Source organism: Macadamia integrifolia, unplaced genomic scaffold, assembly GCF_013358625.1.
Source record: "Macadamia integrifolia cultivar HAES 741 unplaced genomic scaffold, SCU_Mint_v3 scaffold1114, whole genome shotgun sequence".
NCBI classification, from domain to species: domain Eukaryota; kingdom Viridiplantae; phylum Streptophyta; class Magnoliopsida; order Proteales; family Proteaceae; genus Macadamia; species Macadamia integrifolia.
Window position 1 is genome coordinate 62,388 of NW_024868090.1, and position 23,346 is coordinate 85,733.

Sequence of the window (23,346 nt, forward strand, 5' to 3'; positions counted from 1 at the left end):
TTTTTTTTTTTTTTCTATTCTATTCCTCCATTACCTCTACCTTTCCACCACAAGTAACTTCTGCCCCTACAACCTACCCCCGTCATCTCTCTCCACCACCCCCCCCTATCTTTTTTTTCTTCTACTCCTTCTCCCTCTTCTTTCTAAGAGTCATCCTGTAGAATAAGCAGTGTGGGGGTTCTTTCAAGCAACCACCCAGCCACAAAAATGGGAATGCTGACAATAACCATAAGAGCATCGAAATAGAACTAGTTAATTCTAGACCAGACAATAGTCTACCCAACTGCTTAAAGGTAGGCATTCCATCTATCTCATTTGTGTTCTTGTATTCCAACAGAATGAGTTCCAATTTGACACTTAATTTTCCCTTAAGAAATCAAATCAGTATGCCTAACCTTCAGTCGTTCACTTAACTGCACCTATCAGGCTAACACCCAAGAAAGAACCTTCAATTTGATCTACAACCTGGGCCTGCTACTCACTGGAACTAAATAATGGGAGAAGGGATTCATCTTCAATTTTTGGCCCAAATTACTCTCTTCAGTTCTGGTTTCTGAAGAAACATCAAACATAGGTTTCCTTTCGCTTTCTCTAATATACTGCTTCTAATACTCAATCATCCTTCATAGACTTCACAAAATTACTGTCCCCATGCCACTCGATAATGCAGAAACTTCTTGTTTTCCTATTAGTATCATGTCAATAGACTGGGGAGTAAAGAAAAAGGTTATTGCGAACCTTGTAGATATATTATGGAAGGGAAACAAAATTTTATTATTAACGCGGAAAAGAATTCTTGGGCTGCAGTAACTCACAATTTTTTTTTAACATAGGAATTCAAGTGCTTAAATCATCATAATATGTCCCAAAAATTAAGTTGGGATAATGAGGTCCAAGTTTTCCACCAGGCCAGCAGCTAAGAAGAGGGCCCACCTGTATTCCTCCACATAAAAGGCCCAAAGTCCTAGCCCATGAAAAATCCAAGAGAAACATGGGCCTCTATTCAGAAAAGAAGGACCAAGACAAGGTTCCAATCAACAGGAGGTGTTTAATAGAAGTTAGGGAAGAATTTATAATCTTTCTTTTAGAAGATTTCCCTTTTTCTGTTTTAGGGTAAACTAGATCAGTAAAGGGATTAATGACTACTATTTTTTTTTTTAAGACATGTAATAAAAGTGTTCATCGGTTTCTCCCATTAATCGGATCTACTAAGCTACTGCCTTTGCTATTATTTCTGCTATTACTGTAACTGGTTATCTGGTTTTCTATCAGTTGGCATGATAGGGTAAGTGTTACTATCCTCTCCTCTCTAAAGAGACCAAGGGGCATGATTCTGGTCTCCAAGAACCTGTAAATCAGCCTGTTTGAATCTGGTCTCTGCAAGATACTGCAGTGGAGTGGTATCTACTAATCTGATCGTATCACAGTCAGACTGACTGATATGCCAGAGTGGCTATTGTTTATCAAAAGCAAGTAATTTCTGTTTAGTTGCATTGCTCACTAACAGATAGAGATTGTTATATTTTTTTGTCACTCATCCAGATGTGGATTGGCTGGTGCAATGGAATTTATGTCCTTGCTGAGCAGTTCAGAACATTGGAGACCTATTCTCATTGATCTAAGAATTGGTGTGGTATGCAGTCATTGTAATCTCATGGGCCTATTATTAGAGGGTACAATGTTTTCATTAATTTGTCCAGCATCAGAAGTGCTTCAAAGCTTAGTGAATTTCATGTACATAACTTCAGAACAAAGAGTCAGAAACTTCTACATTAACTATTTAATACTGTAAAATAAAATAAAGGAAAAAAGAGAGACCGAGAGAGAGAAAGAGAGAGTCGATCTTAAGGGAATGGCAGATCCAATCGTGTAATTGCTTCTGCCCTAATCTTCTCATTAAATAGCTAACACTCTATTACAATTACAATAGGACAGCTGTCCTACTATGACTAGGAATATAAAACAGAATATAAGACTACGTTACTCATGGTTTTAAGTATCTCCGATACCGATACGATACCCTCCGATACGTATCTTAAATTTAGTCGGCCGATACGATACATTGAATTTTTTAAATCATTTCGTATCGATATATATCCTACAATACATACCGATATGAATCAATACACCACTAATACACATCGATACGATACGACACGACATGCCTCGATACGACTCTATGAAAAATATAAAATTGAGGTAAAATGTACGTTTCAGTATGTATTGGTACGTATCGGTGAGTATCGGTATGTATCGATCGGTACGTATCGGTATATATCAACACGTATCGGTGAGTATCGATATCAACACGTATCGATGAGTATCGATATATATATCGATACGTATTGGTGAGTATCGATATGTATCGGCGCTACGGTCATATAATGGCCAATATGGGTAATTTTTCAGAAAAAAAAAAACGATTTTTTGAAGGGTTTTTGTTCCAAAGTTGCTGTCAGCCATATTTCTCTCTAACTAAAGTGGAAATCAAGGTTGGGAACAAGGATTTTACATTTATGGGACAACTACAGACCTTGAATTCCTAGTACGATACCCTCAATTTAGTGTTTATGCATAATACATGTTATCAATAGCTTTTTTTAACAAATTCTTTATGCAAAAGTGTTTAAAAAAATGTTTCCTATCTATTTATGTGTGTATCTTTAGCGTATCTTAGTGTATCTCCGATACGATACGATACCCTCCGATACGTATCTTAATTTTGACCGACCGATACGGCGACTGATACCGATACTTTAATCCTTGACGTTACTAGTTACTGACTTATAGGAAACTAATATCAGTCCTAGTACAACTAGGACTCCTATGTACTAGGAATATTGACTAACGAAGGGAGGAGTCTGCGCAACTCACAGACTCCTCCTTTCCTCTCCTACGATAACTCTAACACTCCCTCTCAAGCTAGATCATAGATGTTAATCATGCCCAACTTGTTACAAATGTAGTCCACTCTACTACCCCCCAAGGACTTAGTAAAAACATCAGCAAGTTGTTCTCCGGTGCGAACATGATTTGTCGAAATAACTCTTTGTTATAGTTTTTCACGAACAAAGTGACAATCAACTTCAATAAGTTTTGTCCCCTCATGGAACACTGGATTAGAAGCAATGTGAATAGCAACTTGGTTGTCACACCATAACTACATAGAATAAGTACAATTAAAACCAAGTTTAGTTAGGAGTTGTTTTATCCACATCAACTCACAAGTAACATGAGTTATGGCTCGATACTCAGATTCAGCACTAGACCTTGCCACAACAGCTTGCTTCTTGCTCTTCCAAGACACAAGGTTTCCACCAACAAAAGTACAGTACCCTATAGTTGACCTTCTATCAATAAGAGAACCAGCACAATCTGCATCACAAAAACCTTCAATACGATTATGTTCATGATCTAAATATACCAGACCACGTCCTGGAGCTTTTTTTAGATACTTTAGAATACGAACAATGGCATCCCAATGTGAAGTTCGTGGAGATGACAAAAACTGACTCACAACACTAACAGGGAAGGCAACGTCAAGTCGAGTCATAGTTAAATAATTCAGCTTTCCCACCAACCTCCTATATTTCTCAGGATCATCTAACACAGCACCTTCTTCAGGCATAAGTTTCACGTTTTGATCCATTGGAATATCAACGGGCTTGGATCCTAACATACCCGTTTCTAAAAGTAGATCTAAAACGTACTTTCTCTAAGACAAAGAAAATCCTTTCTTGACTGAGCAACTTCGATTCCCAGGAAGTACTTTAATCGTCCTAGATCCTTAGTTTGAAAGTGTTGCTGCAAATGAGCTCTCAAACTTAAGATTCCTTCAACATCATCTCCAGTAATGACAATATCATCAGCATAAACAACCAACAATATCCTCTTTCCACCGGACTCCCGATAGAACACAAAATGATCATTGTCACACCTTGACAGTCCAAATGCACATACCACATTGGTGAATCTTCCAAACCACGCCCAAGGAGAATGTTTAAGCCCATACAAGGACTTCTTGAGCTTGCACACCTTTCCACACTCCCCCTAAGCAACAAACCCCGGAGGTTGCTCCATATACACTTCCTCATGCAAGTCACCATGAAGAAAAGCATTCTTCACATCACGTTGAAACAACGACCAATGAGAAGAAGCTGCAAGAGAAATCAGAACACGAACAGAAGCCATTTTGGCAACAGGAGAGAAGGTATCCAAGTAATCAATGCCATAAACCTGGGCATACCCTTTTGCCACCAGCCGAGCTTTCAAACGAGCAAGAGAGCCATTAGGGTTCACTTTAACTGCATATACCCAACGACAACCAATAGCCTTTTTGCTAGGGGGTAACGATACAAGATCCCAAGTCTGGTTTGCCTCTAAGGCACAAAGTTCCTCTGTCATAGCAGTCTTCTATTCAAGACTAGATAATGCCTCTGCAAGGGTCTTAGGAATAGGATGACAAGAAATAGTGGAAAGACATGAATGAAAGGTAGACGAAAGACTAGAATAAGACACAAAATCATCAATAGGATGTTGGGTACAACTCCAAACACCCTTACGTTGTGCAATAGGGAGGTCTAGGTCAGAAAGAGGAATACCTAGAGGCGGATCCGTAGACAAAGATGATAAGGTAGGTGCCGTAGGGAGAGGGGGGGCTGCTGCTTCCCAAACACGTCGTGTATACACCTGTAATGGGGGTGGTGGTGGTGGTGGGACCTCTATCTCAGTGGCAACCTACGGACTAGAGTGATGGATAACATAAAGGGGAAGATCATCATCCAATTCGAGCACAACAAATGACTCATTAGAATATGGGGTGGATTAAAAAAAGGAGACATCAGTAATGACAAAATACTTATGAAGAATCGGGGAATAATAGCAGTATCCCTTTTGAGTATAGAAGTAACCCAAAAAGAGACACTTAATGGCTCGAGGATCCAATTTTGACAACCCTGGACGATAATCATGAATAAAGCAAACAAAGCCAAAAACACGAGGGGGAAGAGCAAAAAGTGGGTCAGACAGAAATAATAAGGAATGGGGAATACCACCACACAAAACAGAAGAAGGCATATGATTAATAAGATAACAAGCAGTGAGAACAGCATCAACCCAAAAAACTTTGGATACCTTCATTTCAAATATAAGGGACCTAGCAACCTCCATCAAATGACGGTTCTTTCTTTCATCCACTCCATTTTGCTAGGGAGTGTCTGAACAAGAAGACTGGTGTATCATACCACACTTGGCCATAAACTCAGAAAATGGACCAGAAAAGTATTCTTTGGCATTATCACTTCGTAGAATTTTGATAGTCATGCCAAATTGATTTTGTATTTCAGCAACAAAGTCACAAAAGATGGTAAATAACTCAGAACGATTTTTAAAGCCAAGTCATCCTAAAATAGTCATCAACAAAAGTAACAAACTACTTAAAACCTAACGTGGATGTAACAGGACAAGGGCCCCATATATCTGAATGAACCAAAGAAAAAGGAGATGCAGACCGTTTATTGACTCGAGGGGAATAACTAACATGATGTAGTTTTCCAAACTGACAGGACTCACAGTCTAAACTAGAAAGAGAATGAAATCTGAGATCAAGTTCCTGTAGACTCTGTAAAGACGGATGCCCCAACTGGCAGTGAACCTCATGAGGAGTCAGAGTACCCAAACAGGCTATGGAAGGTGCAGTGTCTTAAAAAAGGTACAGTCCCCCCACCCGACGGCCTCTACCAAGCATCTTCTTTGTCGTAAGATCCTAAAAAACACATGAGTCGGAGAAAAATGTTATAAAACAATTGTAAGCTTCGGTAAACTTGCTTACAGACAGTAGGTTGAATGGTAACTCGGGCAAATAAAGCACGGATGATAATGATAGGGAGGCATTAAGACGAATAGTGCCAAAACCATTGACTTTAGCGATTGAGCCATTAGCCAATGTGATAGTAGCAGAGGACTTCTTAAAAAAAGAAAATATACCTGAAATACCAAACACGTGATCCGATGCACCTGAATCAATTATCTAGGGGCAAGAAGAAACGGAGAGACACGAAATGACATTATCTATCTGAACAAGGGTAGCAGTGGGAGGTGAGGGTGCTTGATTCTGAAATCGTGCAAATTCTTCATTGGTCATCCGGAACATCTTACCCTCAGATTGTCCAGGCTGAGAAGGTTCATCAAGTATGATTGAGTTGGCAAACTACTTTTGAGGAGGTTTACCATAAAGTTTCCAACAAAATCGTTGGATGTGTCCTGGTTTACCACAATGATGACATGTGCATACTGCTCCTGAACTGTCTAAAGAGTTCCCAGTAAATTGTCCCTTATTACCACCATTACCTATGCCACATGAAGTTCCTTGATTATTATCCTATGCTGCAACTGCGGAGTTTTCTACTGGAGTGGAATCCTGAGAATTCTCTCTAGATACCCGTAATACTCGTGAAAAGGTATCTGCAAGAGATGCCACCTTGTCACCTCCAAAGATCTAAGAACAAACAGAGTCATATTCTGTTCCAAGACCTCCCAAAAAACCCATAACTACAAGTTGCTCTCGCTTGTCTTGCATCTTCTTCACATCACTACTAATAGGGAGGAGAATTCAGCTCTTCATACATCCTCTTGAAATCAGCGAAGTACTGAGTTAGACGCCGACCCTTCCTATCAGTCCGATAAAAGTCCTGAGATAATTCGTAGATACGAGAAAGGTTATTCTGTCCAGAATACAGAACATTCAAATAGTCCCACAGCTCTTTCACAGTATCAATGTGAGTAACAACATCAACTATGGAGTTATCCATTGAGTTCAATAGCTGTCCGAGAATACGTGCATCAACCGTATCCCATATAGTATCATTAGCAGGTTTTCCCTTTGTTAAGTGATCCTGTTGATCTCGACTGGTCAAAACAAGCTGCACAATTTTCTTCCATTGGTAGAAATTGGCAGCTCCTAAAAGTTTCTTTTTTGTAATTTTATATGATAATGAAGACATCGCCTCAGTAACAACTTTCTTCCCTTCTGTGTCAGCCATTAGTACACATCGAATGAATCAATCGATCTAAAGCCCTTTGTTCGATCACACAAGTTCAAGAAAATAGCAGAAAACAGTACCCAAAAAACAGCAAGATAGTGCTCAAAACAGTGCCCAAATCAGTACCCAAAACAGTACCAAAATCCACCAAATATAGCCCAACCGAGAAGATGAGAGAAAAACCTGCGCAGGGTTTTAGAGAAATACCTACGGCTTGCTGTTCTGGGCTTAGAATGGACTGAGCTTTTGATCAAGTGAAGGTCTTCCCAAGGCGACAAAAACCTCCAAATTTGGTTGACTTCTGACAGCTGGTTTGTAAGTTATTTCAGTTCTTGATTTCAGTTCCAGGAGGGAGAAACGTCAGTCAAGAAACCAATCTTCAATCCAAAAATCCTAATCCAGAAATTTTCTTCTAACAATTTGAGTCAATCCCTTCATACATGCGACTGATTTCAACCATCAGTCCTTCATACATATTCCAGAAAAATAGGGGATGAAAACATCCCCTCTAAAAGAGCCCCGAGCTTCTTAGGGAGAAACCAGAAACCGAGAGCCTTTTTTAACCTTATTTTCTAAATAGTAGGCTATAAAATAGGGCTGGTTATTGATTTAAGGATCAGACCAGCTCTGATACCATGCAAAATAAAATAAAGGAAAATAGAGAGATCGAGAGTGAGAAAGAGAGAGTCGATCTTAAGGGAATGGCAGATCTAATCGTGTAATTGCTTCTGCCCTAATCTTCTCATTAAATAGCTAACACTCTATTACAATTACAATAGGACAGCTGTCCTACTATGACTAGGAATATAAAACAGAATATAAGACTACCTTATTAGTTCCTGACTTATAGGAAACTAATATCAGTCCTAGTACAACTAGGACTCCTATTTACTAGGAATCTTGACTAACGAAGGGAGGACTCTGCGCAACTCACAAACTCCTCCTTTCCTCTCCTACGATAACTCTAACAAATACTTACTATGTTGTTAACATCCAGAAAGAATATAGTGACATGTGAGCAGCGAGTAAAAGACCAGCCAAACAAAGGCAACACAATAAATTATCAACGAAAAAGGGAATACAGTGGACAGAAAGAAAAATGTCCTCACTCTGAATTAAAAATTGGACCTGTCTTATGAGCCGCCAATGCAGCCAAAATTGCGTAAGTAATGTTGGTTCAAAGTCATACAAAATTACAAAACTGCCTCAGTGTTCAGTGGTTAGTGGCATTTTGTGATTTGTTACAACTTTGGACATCCTATTGACCCATTTGGCATTCTCCTTTCGGGCTGATATTTGACAATGAGATGGCTCCAATGTCCTCTATATGGCATGGAATCACCCAATGTTTGCCACATAATAACTGATCCAACATTGCCACTGCACCAATTCCCCTTCTACTTCTAACTAGTATGATTGTTTTTTTCTGAAAAGCTCTCAAGCACTGAATATGAGGAATCTAGGCATTCTCAATTTAAGTGTTAAACTTAAGCTCTTATAGTTTCACTACTATAGGGAGGATTACGGCATAAGGAACCCAGGCAGCTACATTTCAGAAACTGTTAAATCCATGGCCTACAGATACCAAAAGAGAAAGAAAAGGTTCAAATACAAGTTCTGTAGTTAATTAATAACAACAGCCAAGCTGAAAGAAAGCTAAAAAACAGAAACTAAAAGAATCTCTCACAAACCAATACTACCACACAATAAAATGAGGACCTGAGAATTGCAATAAATCTTGTCAAGTAAATTGAAATAATTATCAGAAGTTATCTACCACAAAAAAATTGCAGCCTGGTTGAATCTTGCAACGTGTTGTAACTATCATTGATCATCTCCAAAACAAGTTCTGGAATATCCAAAGTGGGAATTGAAGTGAAAAGTCAGCTTCCTGAGTACATAGTCATTTTTCCTCAAAGAGAAGAACTTATTGTTGAGATTTATTCAAATCGCTGCCTTCTCATGCTTCCCAGCCCCTTGTCTTCCTATGTCTCTATTTTTAAATTTAGTCAAGGATGCATGGTACCTAAAGTAACTAAAACTTAAGGAAACACTGTCTACCAGAAAAGATGTGCATAGAAACTGAGCACTTGTGCCACTTGGAGCTTGATGAAGGGAATTCTGTTTATCTCATATGTTTATATGAGATATGTTTCGGCTCCACGACAATAGCAAAGAAATCACAGGATACCAGTTTCGCATGCTCATGGTGAGATTAGCAATGGATAATAATAATAAGATGACAACTCTCATGATTTTAAATATGCCTGTATTAAAGCATAATTGAAAAAAGTTATATCTACATCCCCCCCCCCCAAAACCCCAAAACCTTCTTCTAATTTAAGTATATCAAAATAATGGACAAATGAGAGGAACCTGTGGATGCTAAGGATCACATGCCCACTGCCCAATCGAGTAAGCATGTTAAGTGCATGGTCTATAGGTCCAGCAGCAAGGTGAGAATGAGAACAAAAGCGTTGATACCCACTGTTAATATGAATATACACAAACAGCTAGAAAGTAATGCAAGGCAGGCACTATGACCTCTTTTACCCATACCATTGTTTACTTCACTAAAGTATGCCACTGACAGTTTCCAGCTTTGAAGGTATGAGGAATAATGTCATCACTGCTCAGTGGGAAGTAAAAGAGATTAGTTATAGTAATTCACTGCTGGGGCCCCAAAACTCCCAAAAGAGATCAAATATTACCTCAAAGGAAGACCAGGAGAATGGTTTTCCCTTTTTTTTGGTTATAGGACCAGGAGAATGAACCAAGAAACTATTTTATTGCACTTCTAAAGCATCCACAGAGCATCCTCAACTATACAAAAATGTGTATATACAATATACCCGGAGCAATTCTTTATTAGGAAAAAAACAACAAAAAGAGGGAAAATCTAATCTAAGAGATATAAAAGGGAAAAAGAAAAAGGGGGGATGGGAGAAAGGTAGCGAAAATTGAACTGTGAAATGTTTGAGAGAGAGAGAGAGAGAGAGAAGAGGGGGGAGGGGGGAAGTTGAAACTTGAACCTTCAAATCTCCTGGGTTTTCTTGGACTTATGAGAGCCAAGGGATTTGGCAATGGCGTCGATGATGCGGCTTTGGGATTCGAGAATCATCTCCGTCCTCTTGGTCTCCATCTCCATTCTATACCTCTCAATCTCCTTCATCATCTCCATCTTCATATTCTCTATCTGAACAAACCCTTCCCCAAATGCTCTAACTACCGAAGCCAATTCCGATATCGGATCAACTCCCTCTTCCTCCACCTCATCCATCTCGAACGACTTTCTCTTGCGAAACATCGGATTCCTCAAAAACCTAGAAACCCCAGGAGGCCCTTCTACTCCAAATCCAACTCCAGCCCCAATACTCCACTGCGGGGGAGGATACCGTGATGCCATTGGTGGTCTTCGAAGAATGTGATTGATGCTTCGAGATTTATTAGCGTCTTCATCACCGTCATCATCATCGTCTTCATTGTCATCTTCTCTGTTTCGATGCAGATAATCAACGGAAGAGGAGATGGGACGCGCAGCGACGGGGAAAGGCCCGCGTTCCATACGATCCATGTAGTTGAAGAAAGGCCAAGCAGAGGGAGACAAAAGCTGTTTCTCTGAGCGGTAGCGTTTGCGAAGCTTCTCCATCTTGTGGCGGCACTGAGTAGCGGTCTTCGAGGGTTCGTCGTAGCCGCACCGAACAGAGACAGAGTTAGAGACTTCTTCCCATTGGCTGGCCTTAAGCTGGCCTCTCTTCAGAGAGTACCATTTCTCCTGGTATGCTTCGATGAGGTGTACAGTCTCCATGTGAGTCCATGGCAGAGGAGCAGTTTTCTTAGGTGTAACAGTGGAGTGCGGTGAGGTTTGAGGGGGTTCTCGTGTGGAGGGTTCGTGCTCCGGTGGTGGTGGTGCTCCATCGGGAGGAGATGAGGAAGCGGCAGCCATGGAATTGTGTTAATACGGGCTCTCTGTGTATAATAAAATTAGGGCTTTCACAGGATGAGATCTTATGATTGACATTGGGTTTTGGAAATTGAAGAGGCGACGGAGGAGGCGGCGGTGGTGGTGGTGGTGGTGGGTGGTGGTGTTACAAAAGAAAGAAGAGATTACGTAGATGGAATAATCTAAAATGCGCCGGTAGGTAGGATGAACACTCAACTTGGCTCGCGAGTCGGGACTCGGGACTCGGGACTCGCAACTGGCGATGGACTCCGGTTCATATTGTTCACCCGAGTCCCCACCTGTCAAACCGGGTCCTTGGATAACGTTGGTTTGGTCCTACAATAGGAACAACATAAATGGTCTGGGACAGAATCCAAACCGATTAGCTAATTAGTCCCAAACGCCTGGGCTGAAAGTCTGAAACTGAATCATACCACTATTTTAGTGTCATCGATATATGCTAGATAACTCTAGACGTGATCCTATTGGACTCTTCATTGCCACTATTTTTTAGGGTAAACATTGCCTGATTCTTGCTCTCAAAGCTTCAAACGTATCCTTGGCCTGCTTGTATGATAGAAAATAGGAGTGTGGGAACCTAGGGAAGGAATAATTTTAGGGTTTTTTTATAAAATTCTAAAAGAAAAAAATATATATTTAAAACTATTCAATTGGTGTTTGGTTGCCTGAGTGGAAAATTAGGTAAACAATCATTCTTGAATTGGAAAACCATCTATGTGATTAGCCATTTTTTCCACCCCGTCTTTCTCATAAGTCTCACTATTTGAGTATTGGAGTGGGTGAATAGATGGGTGAGGTGTTATATATATATATATATATAAAATATAGATGGGTGGGGAGAGGTCTGGCTAGGGTTGAAGCTTTGGGCTGAGTCCTGATTGATTTCAACGAGTCCAAGATCGGTCCGGGGGCGGATCAGAGAGTATCGTGATCAGCCTCGGCAATCTGATCCCATTTTTTTAAACCCTGGATCACTGACAGACGATCAAATCCCAAATTTATTCTCCCATATCTAATATCAATGGGTTTTAAAATAGAATATTGTAATAGAATAATATATGGTACACAATCCATATGCTCTGTGTTTTTTTTGGCTCCCGTGCATCGTATGGGCTGATTAGCCTTTTGCTAACTTATGATGAGCATTGTATTGGTTAGAATAGAAGATCTCGAAGCTGTGTTCCTGTTTTTCAAGGAGATAAGATTTGTGGTTTATACGATCACTTGATTGTACGAGTCAGTAATCAATGCATGTCCCACTTTATATCATTATAAAAATAAAAAGAACAGATATTGGTCATTATTGGTCGTTGACTCGTACAATTAGTGGATCCATGCTCTTCTTCATGGGTTATTCTCCTTAGATTTTCACATCTTTTTCACAAGGACATTGTGAGAAAGAATCTATTCTCTTTTTTTTTTATAGAAAATAAATGAATTTATAGAAACTTTACCCCACGACGGAGGGCAAAATTACAATAGTCAAACATAAGAGTTTGGGATAAGGAGAGAGGTGTGATTTTCCAAAACACAGAATTTCGGTGATTAGAGTCAAAATTGGCTAAATGATCAGCAAACATGGTTCTATGCAACAGCTCCCTTCTTCACTATATTCTTTGCCTTCTCAATGAGCAAGTTAGGCGTGAGAGAGATCAAATCTCTCAACGCCCCTTCACTTTAATTGTTGCACCAACTTCTTGATCATTTTTTTATTGCTCGTTCTACTCATAACTCCTTTCTTTATCAACGTCTCAGCCTAGCTTTTGTAGATCGAGTTTGCACAGGTGGAGGAGACTGATACTGAAACATTTTTTTGTTGATTCGGTTTATCTTCTCCTCTACTCTTCCCACACTCTGTGTTCTTCACATCTTCCTTGCTTTTGCAAATTCCTAAACTATTATCTCAGGGATTGAAACAAACTTGGTCTCGATTGCCCTTACCAACAGCTTTCTGATCCCTCCTTGTATTGTATGGTATCGGACGATTCCTATTAGTTTGGTAAATGTTGGATCTCAATACTTGGCAGATAATATATAGATTGAACGGTAAGAATTGTAAGTAAAAGAAAAAATATATATTTTTTAAGGTAAAACAAGAGTATTTATGTCTAATATTGACTATCTAATACCGATCCATTACAATATCATAGGTTTGGGGGATAATTGATATCCGTTCCAATGCCATGCTCTAAAACCATGTCAACAATTGGTCATCACTGTACATGATAAAATACGTACTCAGTGCACAAGGTTTCCGCATATACAAGGTCAAGGAGATAAGAATTATACAACCTTACCCTGAGAATGTTGAGAGACTCTTTCAACATGCACCGCTCCAAAATGAGAACTCAAGGTGAGAAAAGAATCTAAACGCTACATCAATTGAGGATAAGGATTTAGTTATCGGTCTCGGTTGATATCAATATGATACAAATCTAGGATTTGCTATATTGATTCGGATGAGTCAATACTATCCCTAATTTTCATAAGACTTAATTTTTGATTTATGATTTTATCCTTGACACCAATATGATACCTGATCCCAAATGACCAGCTATTGGGATTGGTTTCAACCAATACCGATACAATATGACCGATACATCCGATCCAATACCGATTACTAAAACCATGATTGAGGGAACTGAAAATGAAGAAAAATGAAATGACCGGGGGCAAAATTGTCTTTGGATTTATGAAAGAGGATTTGAAAGCATTCTGCTGCTACATGCAGGGGAGAGGGAATATGCGTGGGCAGATCCGGATGTGTAAACCAACACGTGCCCGTATCTTCTGGAACTAGCACTGTAGCACGTGCAGTCTTTCTGGAGGTATATTGAATGGTTTGGTCGCGGTGGGGTTTGGATTTTGAGGTGGAGACTGGAGAGGGGGTAGGTGGGTGACTGGGACCCTTCACGCGTGTGCATCTCCAAGGGAGAAAGACAGTCTAAATGCAAACGGACGTCGATGACAGTTTGACGGGGAGTGATTTCTAATCTTATTTAGGTGAGTGCAGCGGGGTTCTCCAACAAGTCATCTTAAGAGTCAGTGGGGGTTATTTATGTAACTTTAAAAGGGTGTTTGTTGAACACGTGGATTTTCAGGGTTTGGCTCCTGCTGCATGAGAAGAAAGCGCTCAACTATTCGGCTTGATCGGCTTGGCTTAGATAAATGAGAATGATTAACCTTACTAACCCTAATTAACACCTCCTAAACAACCTTTCATAACTCATGTTTTAATCCTGTCTCTCGTGAGTATCTAAGAAGCGGAGCCCACGTGCTTTGTGATGTACTGACACTGCCCATCCCCACTTCATCTCTAATTGGTCTTGTCATATGTGGTGTGATCAGATCGTACAACGGAAGAAAGGGGAGCCCACGTGCTTTAAGCAGAAATTGCCGAGGTGTTCATATTTCTTTTTTTTTTTTTTGGGTAATTTATAATGCTACAGTAAACAATGTCAATATTAGAGGGACATTCCCTCTCTCTTCTCAAATTAAATTTGAATTTCTTGTCATTAATCTCTGTTAAGTTATACTGTAAAATAATACTTTAGCCCTTAACATTTCTTCTTCTCTATCAAGAGTAATCTGAGATTTTCTGAGGTTTTACTATTCGCTACCATCAATCTCTTCACAACACCGGCTCCCTCTTTCTCTCCCTCTTTCGAGTCGTTTATTGATGATAGAATCTACTGCCCAACGCCTTGATATCAAGCCACGCTAGCACCGGAAAAAGAACCTCCATCGTCTTCATCCCCAAACCATGAAAAGCAGTGGAGCTTCACCATTGGATTCTCATTCTCCCTGCCTGAACCTTCAGAGGGCCTGCACAATCATTGAAATCCCTTGCTCCCTGGCGATGGCTCGAACCTTTTCATGGTCGGTTGCGAGGTTGAGCAAGGCAATAGCAGTGGCAATTTGCACATCGTGAGAGGTTCCTTGCCGGAGGAGCGCCACAACCACCCTCCGCCCCAACAGCCACACCAGAGGAAGATCCCTATAACATCATCCCCGTGCATAACCTCCTCCATGACCACCCTTCCCTCCGCTATCCAGAAGTCTGCGCCACCGCTGCTGCTGCCCTCCACACCGTGGGAAATCTCCGCAAACCCCCCTTTGTCGTATGGCACAATGGCATGGATCTGCTGGATTGGCTTGGTGCTTTCTTTGGCTTCCAACGCGACAATGTTTGGAACCAGAGAGAGCACCTGGTCCTTCATATTGGCCCCAATGGAACACTGTAGGCCTTCCATTCGCAGTCAAACAAACCTGGCAGACGACATTCAAGACCACTGCCTAGTTACCAATACTCTGACGGAGTTTTTCCCCTTATTTCTTTCTTCAATCGCTTGATTTACAATAAACAATCTTCCTATTTCATTATCGCAGCAAAATCTATCTTCTCTATAATTGGTAATCTACAACGTTTATCTGACGATCTTGAAACCTTCTCATGTATTAATTGGCCTCGCCAGACTTCAAATCCTACAAGTGAATATCAGTTTCCCATAGAATTCCACCACTGATTATCGCACTCCAGATTGATCCTGCTAATCAATACATCTCCACATGCCGCTGAAGATCAGGTATCCACTTCGGCTTGAATCCTGCCAATGAATACCCACTTGGGATCAGTTCATATCCACACCCAATCTCTGTTAAGGAGATCTCCATTGTCCTCCTATTTTGATTCTTGACTAGCAATTTAGATTTTGGAGTTTAGTCTTGCAATTGGAACAAGTTAAACTGGAGCATTTATGTGGAACTATTTTGTTTAGTTAGAGAGAGTAAAGAAGAGCTTCGCAACAATTGACAACAATTCCACTGGAGTTGTTTGCCAAGAATTTTCAGATGAAGATGTTATATAGTATAAGCGGAGAAAGTGAGGGGTGTGGGTGGTGTGGAGGTGGTGGATCTTGTCTGGGATGACGGAGAGTATACCTGGAAGGCGGCGAACGTGGGCTGCCTGAGAGTATGTGAGCTGGATGGAGAAACCGACGACGAAATGGCTTTGGGGTAGATGATTTGGGGTGAGAATTATTACATGGGCATTTTAGGTACTTCACATTAAGTAAGGGTATTTTGGTATTTAAAATAAAATATAGTAACTGACATCGACATATAAGGTATATTCCTTAACAGTGACTGACAACAGGGGGTCCAAATCTAATTTGGTGAAAGGGAGGGGATGTCCATCTAATATTGGCATTCTTCAGAGGGTGGTATTGTAAATTACCCTTTTTTTTAAGGAAAAAATACCTTATCTATCTAGTGTAGGAAATTATTTAGAAGTGTGGATGCAAAAAGATGGTGTTGCCCTCCCCTTTTGTGCACTAAAGATATTTTTGCACGTCTAGTGAACACCAGACCGTTAGGATTTTTCACCATTTACTTAAACGGTATATGTACTATAAGTATTGAAAGATCTAAATTGAACCCAATGAAGGATGAAAACTCTCAAAATGATAATGATGGATGAACGAGTAGATACAAATGATTCTTGTGTTAGGAGATTTAATTTGTGCGTGTTGATGACTATTTCTAAGGAAAAATAAGGATTTCGGTTAGAAATTCCACCTTAACCTTATGAGTGAATGCAAATTGAATATCTTTTATACAATACTTGAAATGTTTGTCGCTTTCTTAAAAATAAATAAATAAATAAATAAAAATGTTGCTGCTTTGGTTTTTGAGGATATTTGTTCATATCAAGTGTTGCACACGTTGTGTTACGACTCTTATCGACCTTCTTGGGTGAAGTTGCCTAATTTACCGTATAGATTTGGCTCCTCTCAACACGTTAGGCATTCAATACGGCATTTAAAAGTTGGAAGGATCTGAACATACACCCCAATATATGGCATGCACTCTCAAGTACTCCCAGCTGGGGGATGCTATCTTGGATGCCCAATACGTTGGAGAGGGTCTTTTCCCTACCTTACTACATAAACATCCGTTAGATTTTCCATGATTATTAATAGGTAAGTAAGATAATAAGTGAGCAAAATATATCGAATAATCAATCATCTGTGAATATCTTTTTTAGGATAAAATGGATCTCATATTTCATAAAGGGAAAAAAAAAGCATCTCATATTACAAATGCATAGAAAAGAAGAAGCAGCGCTCTAAGGATATAATGACATCCGATTGCGTTAGCTGATTAGGTTAGGGTATTTTTGGGAGAACAATTACAGAATAAGGTGCAAATGGGTAAACGAGTTGGTTCAAAGAAATGGCCATTGTTCACTTAAGAATCCATACCGTAACATTTATAGCCTCAAAATATGGTTGATTTCATGGTTTTAGGTATTGACATCCATACCGTACCATTTATAGCCTCAAAATATGATTGATTTCATGGTTACCATTTATAGCCTTAAATATATGATTGATTTCATGGTTTTAGGTATTGACATTAATCAGTATCACTCGAATCAAATGGTTTTGTCCTTAAAAGAGACTATATCATATCATATTGTCACAATTTTACTTTCCACCTTTATCATATCACAAATCCGGTATCAATTAGGCATCGCTGGCATTGTTGGCTGACCAATATTGATATAGATCGGCCAATCTGATATCGATGCCTAAAACCTTAGTTAATTTGCCTTGAAAAATAAGGATTGGAGTTCGATTGTTTCAACACAAAGCATAAACATTGGGGTGAATCTTGCCACATTGGGAAAGACTAGCCTAGAGAGTAAATGGTGATTTTTTGTTTTGTTTCGACATTTTTGGCCAGTGGGTCTTACTAAACTTAAATAATCATCAAACAACAATTTTGCATTGAGTGGAACATCGGCACTATCAGTATTATGATCAGTGTAGGAAACATCTACAAATTGTCATTTTTTTTTTTTTTGGCACATTTGGTCTAACGGTAAGATATGAATGTTGTGACTTGATAGTTAAGCAATCGAAATAATTCCTCGACATTCTCAGGCAAAACTGCATGGTTCTCGGCCCCTAAATCTCACACATGTGGGACCCTCGTTCATTGAGTACACCCTTTTTTTTTTTGGTAGAAAATCTATTGTCCTTATTACTTCCCTTATTTGTTGAAGGTCTAATGTGACTTTCATTGATTGCTAACACCTATTTATGTCCAATGATAATCATTAGAGAAGGAATTCCTCCATTGTGATTTGAGGAATACTTAATTCATAAAAAAGAATTGAGGGGAGAAATACTCTTTGAATTTGGTTATGGGTTTAGTAATTTGTTAATGTTTCTTTACATTCATCCTATATTTAATGTTTGTTAATGGTTTTTTTAAGTAAAACACTTCGTCAATAGTTGGATAAAAACAACATTCTAATAACTAAATATATACTAGGAGGTTCCTAATCAATTTCGATTGACTATTATTTAATTTAAAATATGAGTTATTTTCTTCCCCTTTGTTTACAATTTTTATTTTTAATTCTTTTTATTATTAAACTTATTAAAATTATCGTTCTTGCATATACATGAACATGTTTATTTATTAGTATAACATGGTTTCTTGTTATTGAATAAAAGGTGGATAGGTAAGGTACAATTAGAAACCTCTTCAACTAAAGCATCCACTTTGCCATGTGGATTGTTCTTTTGTTCATTTTGATAGAGAATTCCTTAAATAAGTAACATGTCAAATTTGGAGATCTATTTTAGCCTATGATTCACCATGTATGGGTTTTGCATTATTTTTCAATGAGATGTTATTTGTTCCAAACATTTTTACAACTTTGTTCTAACATGTAAGGATGCCATTTTTGTATTAAAAATCAACACACAAGTCGATAAGATGGTGGATAACAACCATAAAATTTAATTTCTATTGAACATGGCCGTTTGATAGAAAGACTTACATAAATTAATCCCACCCCCAAATGAATAGAAAGCTGAAGAATGCTAAATAAAAATATAAAAATATCAATTACAAGCCATGAGAGATACAAACAATGATAAAAGGACAAAATTAGCTGAGTATTATATGATTTGTAAACCTTTTCATATGTTATTTTGTTTGTTACATTAAGTATGACAAATTGCTAGTGAAGATATTTTTGTTATTGTCACAAATGGATGGCTAGTCGATAGGGAAAATAGGATAGAAAGAAATAGAGATTTTTTTTTTTTGTTAATCAAGGTGTTCGGACTAGCACCTTGACTAATCCTTAAATCACAGATGCACAGATGAGGAATCGAACCTGGGATCATGTGCTTATCCACACAATCCCTAATTCACCCTAACCATCTGGGCAACCCACGGATAAAAAAGAAATAGAGATGTCAATGAGTTGGGTTAGAGTAATGGAAAGAGAGAGAAAACACACGAAGAATCTCTGTATGGTCTTGAAAAAGGTTTATGTTAGAGTTTCTATAGGGTTGATTTGGTAGTTAGGAAAATAAGCATATTAAGTAAATATGTGGACATGACTAAGATTTATAATGATATAGTGATTAATATAAGAATTGTGAAGAGGCATGATAATAAATTTTCAATTATAATTGGATTACATCAAGGATCATCTCTAAGTGCATAGTGTATATTTATTTGTGGTAATTATAAATGAGTTGACTAGAGATATTGAAGATCATATCCCTTGTTGTATGTTTTTGATAATATCTTCGTAAAATAAATAAACTAAAGATAAATGAAAAGTTGTATTTATAATGATCAACCCTAGAATCAAAAGGTTTAAAACAAATAGAATAAACTAAAAAGTATATATGGTGTGTAACTTTAATAACAATAGAATTGAAAGTGGGATAATGAAAATTGGTGTACAAAGATATATAGTAAAATGAAAATTTTAGGTACTAAGGTTCAATCATAAATAAAGAAGAAGAAAATGAAAATGATGTTGTAAAAACGAATTAGAATATGATGGATGAAGTTGAAGGGTACATCTGAGTATTGTATGAAAAGACATGCGTAGCTTAGGACTAAAAACAAATGATGGTAAATAGAACTGCTTAAAGAAAGTGATTCATGTAGCTGACCCCCTTAGGGATAAGGCTAACCTAAATAGAGTTGAGAATGAGATGAGTTACAATGACATTTTTAACTATTCTACCCTAGTGGATGGGGTAATCTTTTTGGTAGACCTACTAGATGAGGTATGGTATGAACCATAATGGGATATGATTTGTCGTGTAAGGCAGCTTTGATTTTTCAATGTTTTAAGCATGTTAGGTATGGTATCAACCATACCATATAGAACTTTAACGGCTGCCAATCCTAAAGGAAATCCTCATAAGGTAAAAATAAACAATTGATGCTGGATCAATATGAGAAAGAAGTTGCACAAAGCACCATCACAAAAGGGAATTCAAAATATAGAAAAAATACCACTAAATTTTATTTTATAACAAATTGAAATCCTTGTAATTATGTGAAATGTTTTTTTGGTTTAAAGATTGCTACCTGATAGTGTTTCCTATGTTCACACACACGAGGAAGTGGAGGAGAGGCATGGATATCTTTTAACAGTCGGGTTCCACTTCCCCATGTATGTGGGCGTACGAAACACTATCTATTGGATAGCATTATTTTTCCTTTTTTTAAAATTATTATAAGTTTTTTTATGCTTGTTTTAAGCTGAAATTAAACTTATGAAATACATGTGTGGTCTCAGATACAACAGTTGTCCATCTGTATCTATTATATGTTAAAAAAGAGCATGAAATGTGTTTAACAATGATAAGAAATCAACAATTCTTTGTTATGTTAATTATATTATGATGGGACTCATCGACTAACTTCCACTCTCTACTAAAAAAATACCCCTTCCCTTAGTCATGTGACAGTACTAATGATTAGGGGTGTCAATTCGTGGCCCGAACCGACTAAACTGACCGGGATCGACCGTTTATAGACCGGCCCGGCCCGGCCCGGACCATTTATTAAACGTGTCGGGCTTGATCCCGGCCCGTTTATAAACGGTCGGTCTTCTTTTTGCTACTTGGATCGTCGGGCGCCCGATCGAGACCGACCGTTTAACACCCGACCGAGACCGGCCTATTGTGCACCGGCCTAGCCCGACCCTTTAATGATTGTAGAATACCTATTTTACACCCCAAATTAAAAAGTAAAAACTAAAAAGTAAAAACATGTTCACATTTTAAATAATGGTTATATTTGGTATCATTTATTAATTAATTGTCATTTTTTTGAGTTTGCATGAGTGGGCTGGAATATAAGAGCACATTTTAAAGAGGGCCCATTTAAAAACCGGTTAAAGCCCGTTTAACATTAAACATGTCCGTAGCCCGGTTAAGGCCCGACTAAAGGCCGATTAAGGTGGCCCGATTATAGCCCGAGGCCGACCAACCGAATATAAAGCGTACCATGCCCTCAATAACTAAGCCCGATTAGTTAAATGGGCGGATACGGTGTAGCCTTTGAAAGTCTTCAAGCCCAATTAAGCCCGACCGAAGCCGAACCAATCCGACCGATTGACACCCCTACTAATGATCATAGGCAAAGGATTCTCGCTTGAGTGTATGTGCTGGAAAACTCGATCCTTTCGTTTGTCTTATCTTTCCTTTTTACCCACAAGGCGTGCATAGCAATCAATGTGTCTTCCAAATTCTAATCACTTCCTTTCCTCCCCACATGGTAGTGTTGGTTTGTCTATTTAAATTCCAACCTGTGCTGAGGCCTGCCCTTTGATATATGTACTTTGTTTTACCCAAAAAAAGTTACCCAAAAAAAGTAAAAGAAAATAATATATATATTTTGTTACAACATTTCCGTTGTAAATATTATGAGAACTCAGATGGGAACTAATTTCCATTGATCACCAGACAATCCTTTTGGTTGCGTAATGATGATCTCTATTACTTTGTTACTTTCGTTTTCTATTTTTGGAGAAATTTTTTCCACATTCATGGTCAAGGATTCACCCATCATCCTATGGTTTTTAATAGTTTCTCTTACTAATTGAAGGTCCAAGATACTCTTTCTTTATTTTTTTGACATCCATCTCATGACAGTGAAGGAAAACTGTTTTCACCGAACTAAAAATTATCTCTTCCTCTTAAATAGAATCATTTATCTACATTGAAAAGAGAATCTCTTCAATCATGCTTGAACCCAAGAATGGTACTTTAAACCTCCCATTGTAAGAAAAAGAATTAATGATGATACTCATTATTACACAAATCTAATTTTTGCTCAAATAATTGTAAATAAAAAGATTCTTTCTTCACCTGGATGACGAAAAACTTTGTAAATAATGACTTCTCTTATGAGTCATCCAATACTTTTTTTTGATTGGCTCAACTTATCCAACCACTCTGGTATGGATTGAATGGATTAGTTGTTGCTAATCCCTGTTCACTCTGGTGGACCCGGTCTAACTGATCCTGAATTTTCAATTCACCAATGAACCATGTTTTCATTGCATTGGTGGGGTGGACCAGTGGATAGCGAATCACATGTAGAATCAACTGAAGGAAAAAGTTTTAGTTCACGGTATTGGGGTTGTTAATATTGTTACCTATATTAATATGAATCATATCGGATTGAATTTAATACAAAAAACCACAGTCGATCACCATCGATATTGTAATGTACTAGTTCAGTTTTCTCTTGGTTGGCCAGTGCTTGAAGAAGGTAGAGATCTTGAAAACCAAAATCCCAATTTGATCACTCTATAAAAGAATTACCCTTTTTATATGAAAGGGCAAAATGATGGTTATGTGCTGAGGTGAGGTAATCTCATATATGAATGAATTTCTTTATAAAAACTGATTCTTAAGAATTATTTGATTTTCTAACAAACATAATTTTAAGAGAAATAAGGACATTTAAAAACACAGAATTACGATTCTACAAAAAAATAAATCCATAGATTTACACAACCAAACACGCACCCACCGAATCAATGCCTGGGCTCTCCAAGTCTCTTGCACAAAGGGTGAGCAACTCCGGTGAAAGAATAAGGCCATTTACTCGTTGATTTTTAGTTTGGTGGAAACCACTTTCCAGTTTATACCACGTGGCACGTGCATAGATGACCCCACCTGAGGCGTAACTTAAACAGTAGATCGTTCGGCTCGAAGCCGCCGCCGTTTGCGCTAAATAGTGGTAGTAGTAGTAGGTGAGACTGTGAGAGTAAGACCGTATGAGAGAGAAAGGGAAAGAGAAAGTGAGAGAGAGAGAGAGAGAGATATGAAGTGGCCATTTTTTGTTTTACTTATTTATTTATTTTTAATTTATAATATTTATGAATTTCCTATACTACCCCTAAATGTGGTCAGTCCGCGACTCCCCGAGCTGCCATTGAAACTTTTGCCTACGGAAGATAAATCCCAACTACCCCCGCCATTCACCTATTCCAAGCAC

The 23,346-nt window shown here is 38.4% G+C and overlaps 1 protein-coding gene across 1 annotated transcript; it reads right to left on the reverse strand.

The window, feature by feature from the left end:
• Positions 1–9,809: 9,809 nt before the first annotated feature.
• LOC122062798 lies at positions 9,810–11,135 on the reverse strand. The gene has a single exon (XM_042626440.1). It carries the CDS (start codon positions 10,984–10,986, stop codon positions 10,075–10,077), a length of 912 nt encoding a protein of 303 aa, XP_042482374.1. The 5' UTR covers positions 10,987–11,135; the 3' UTR covers positions 9,810–10,074.
• Positions 11,136–23,346: the final 12,211 nt, after the last annotated feature.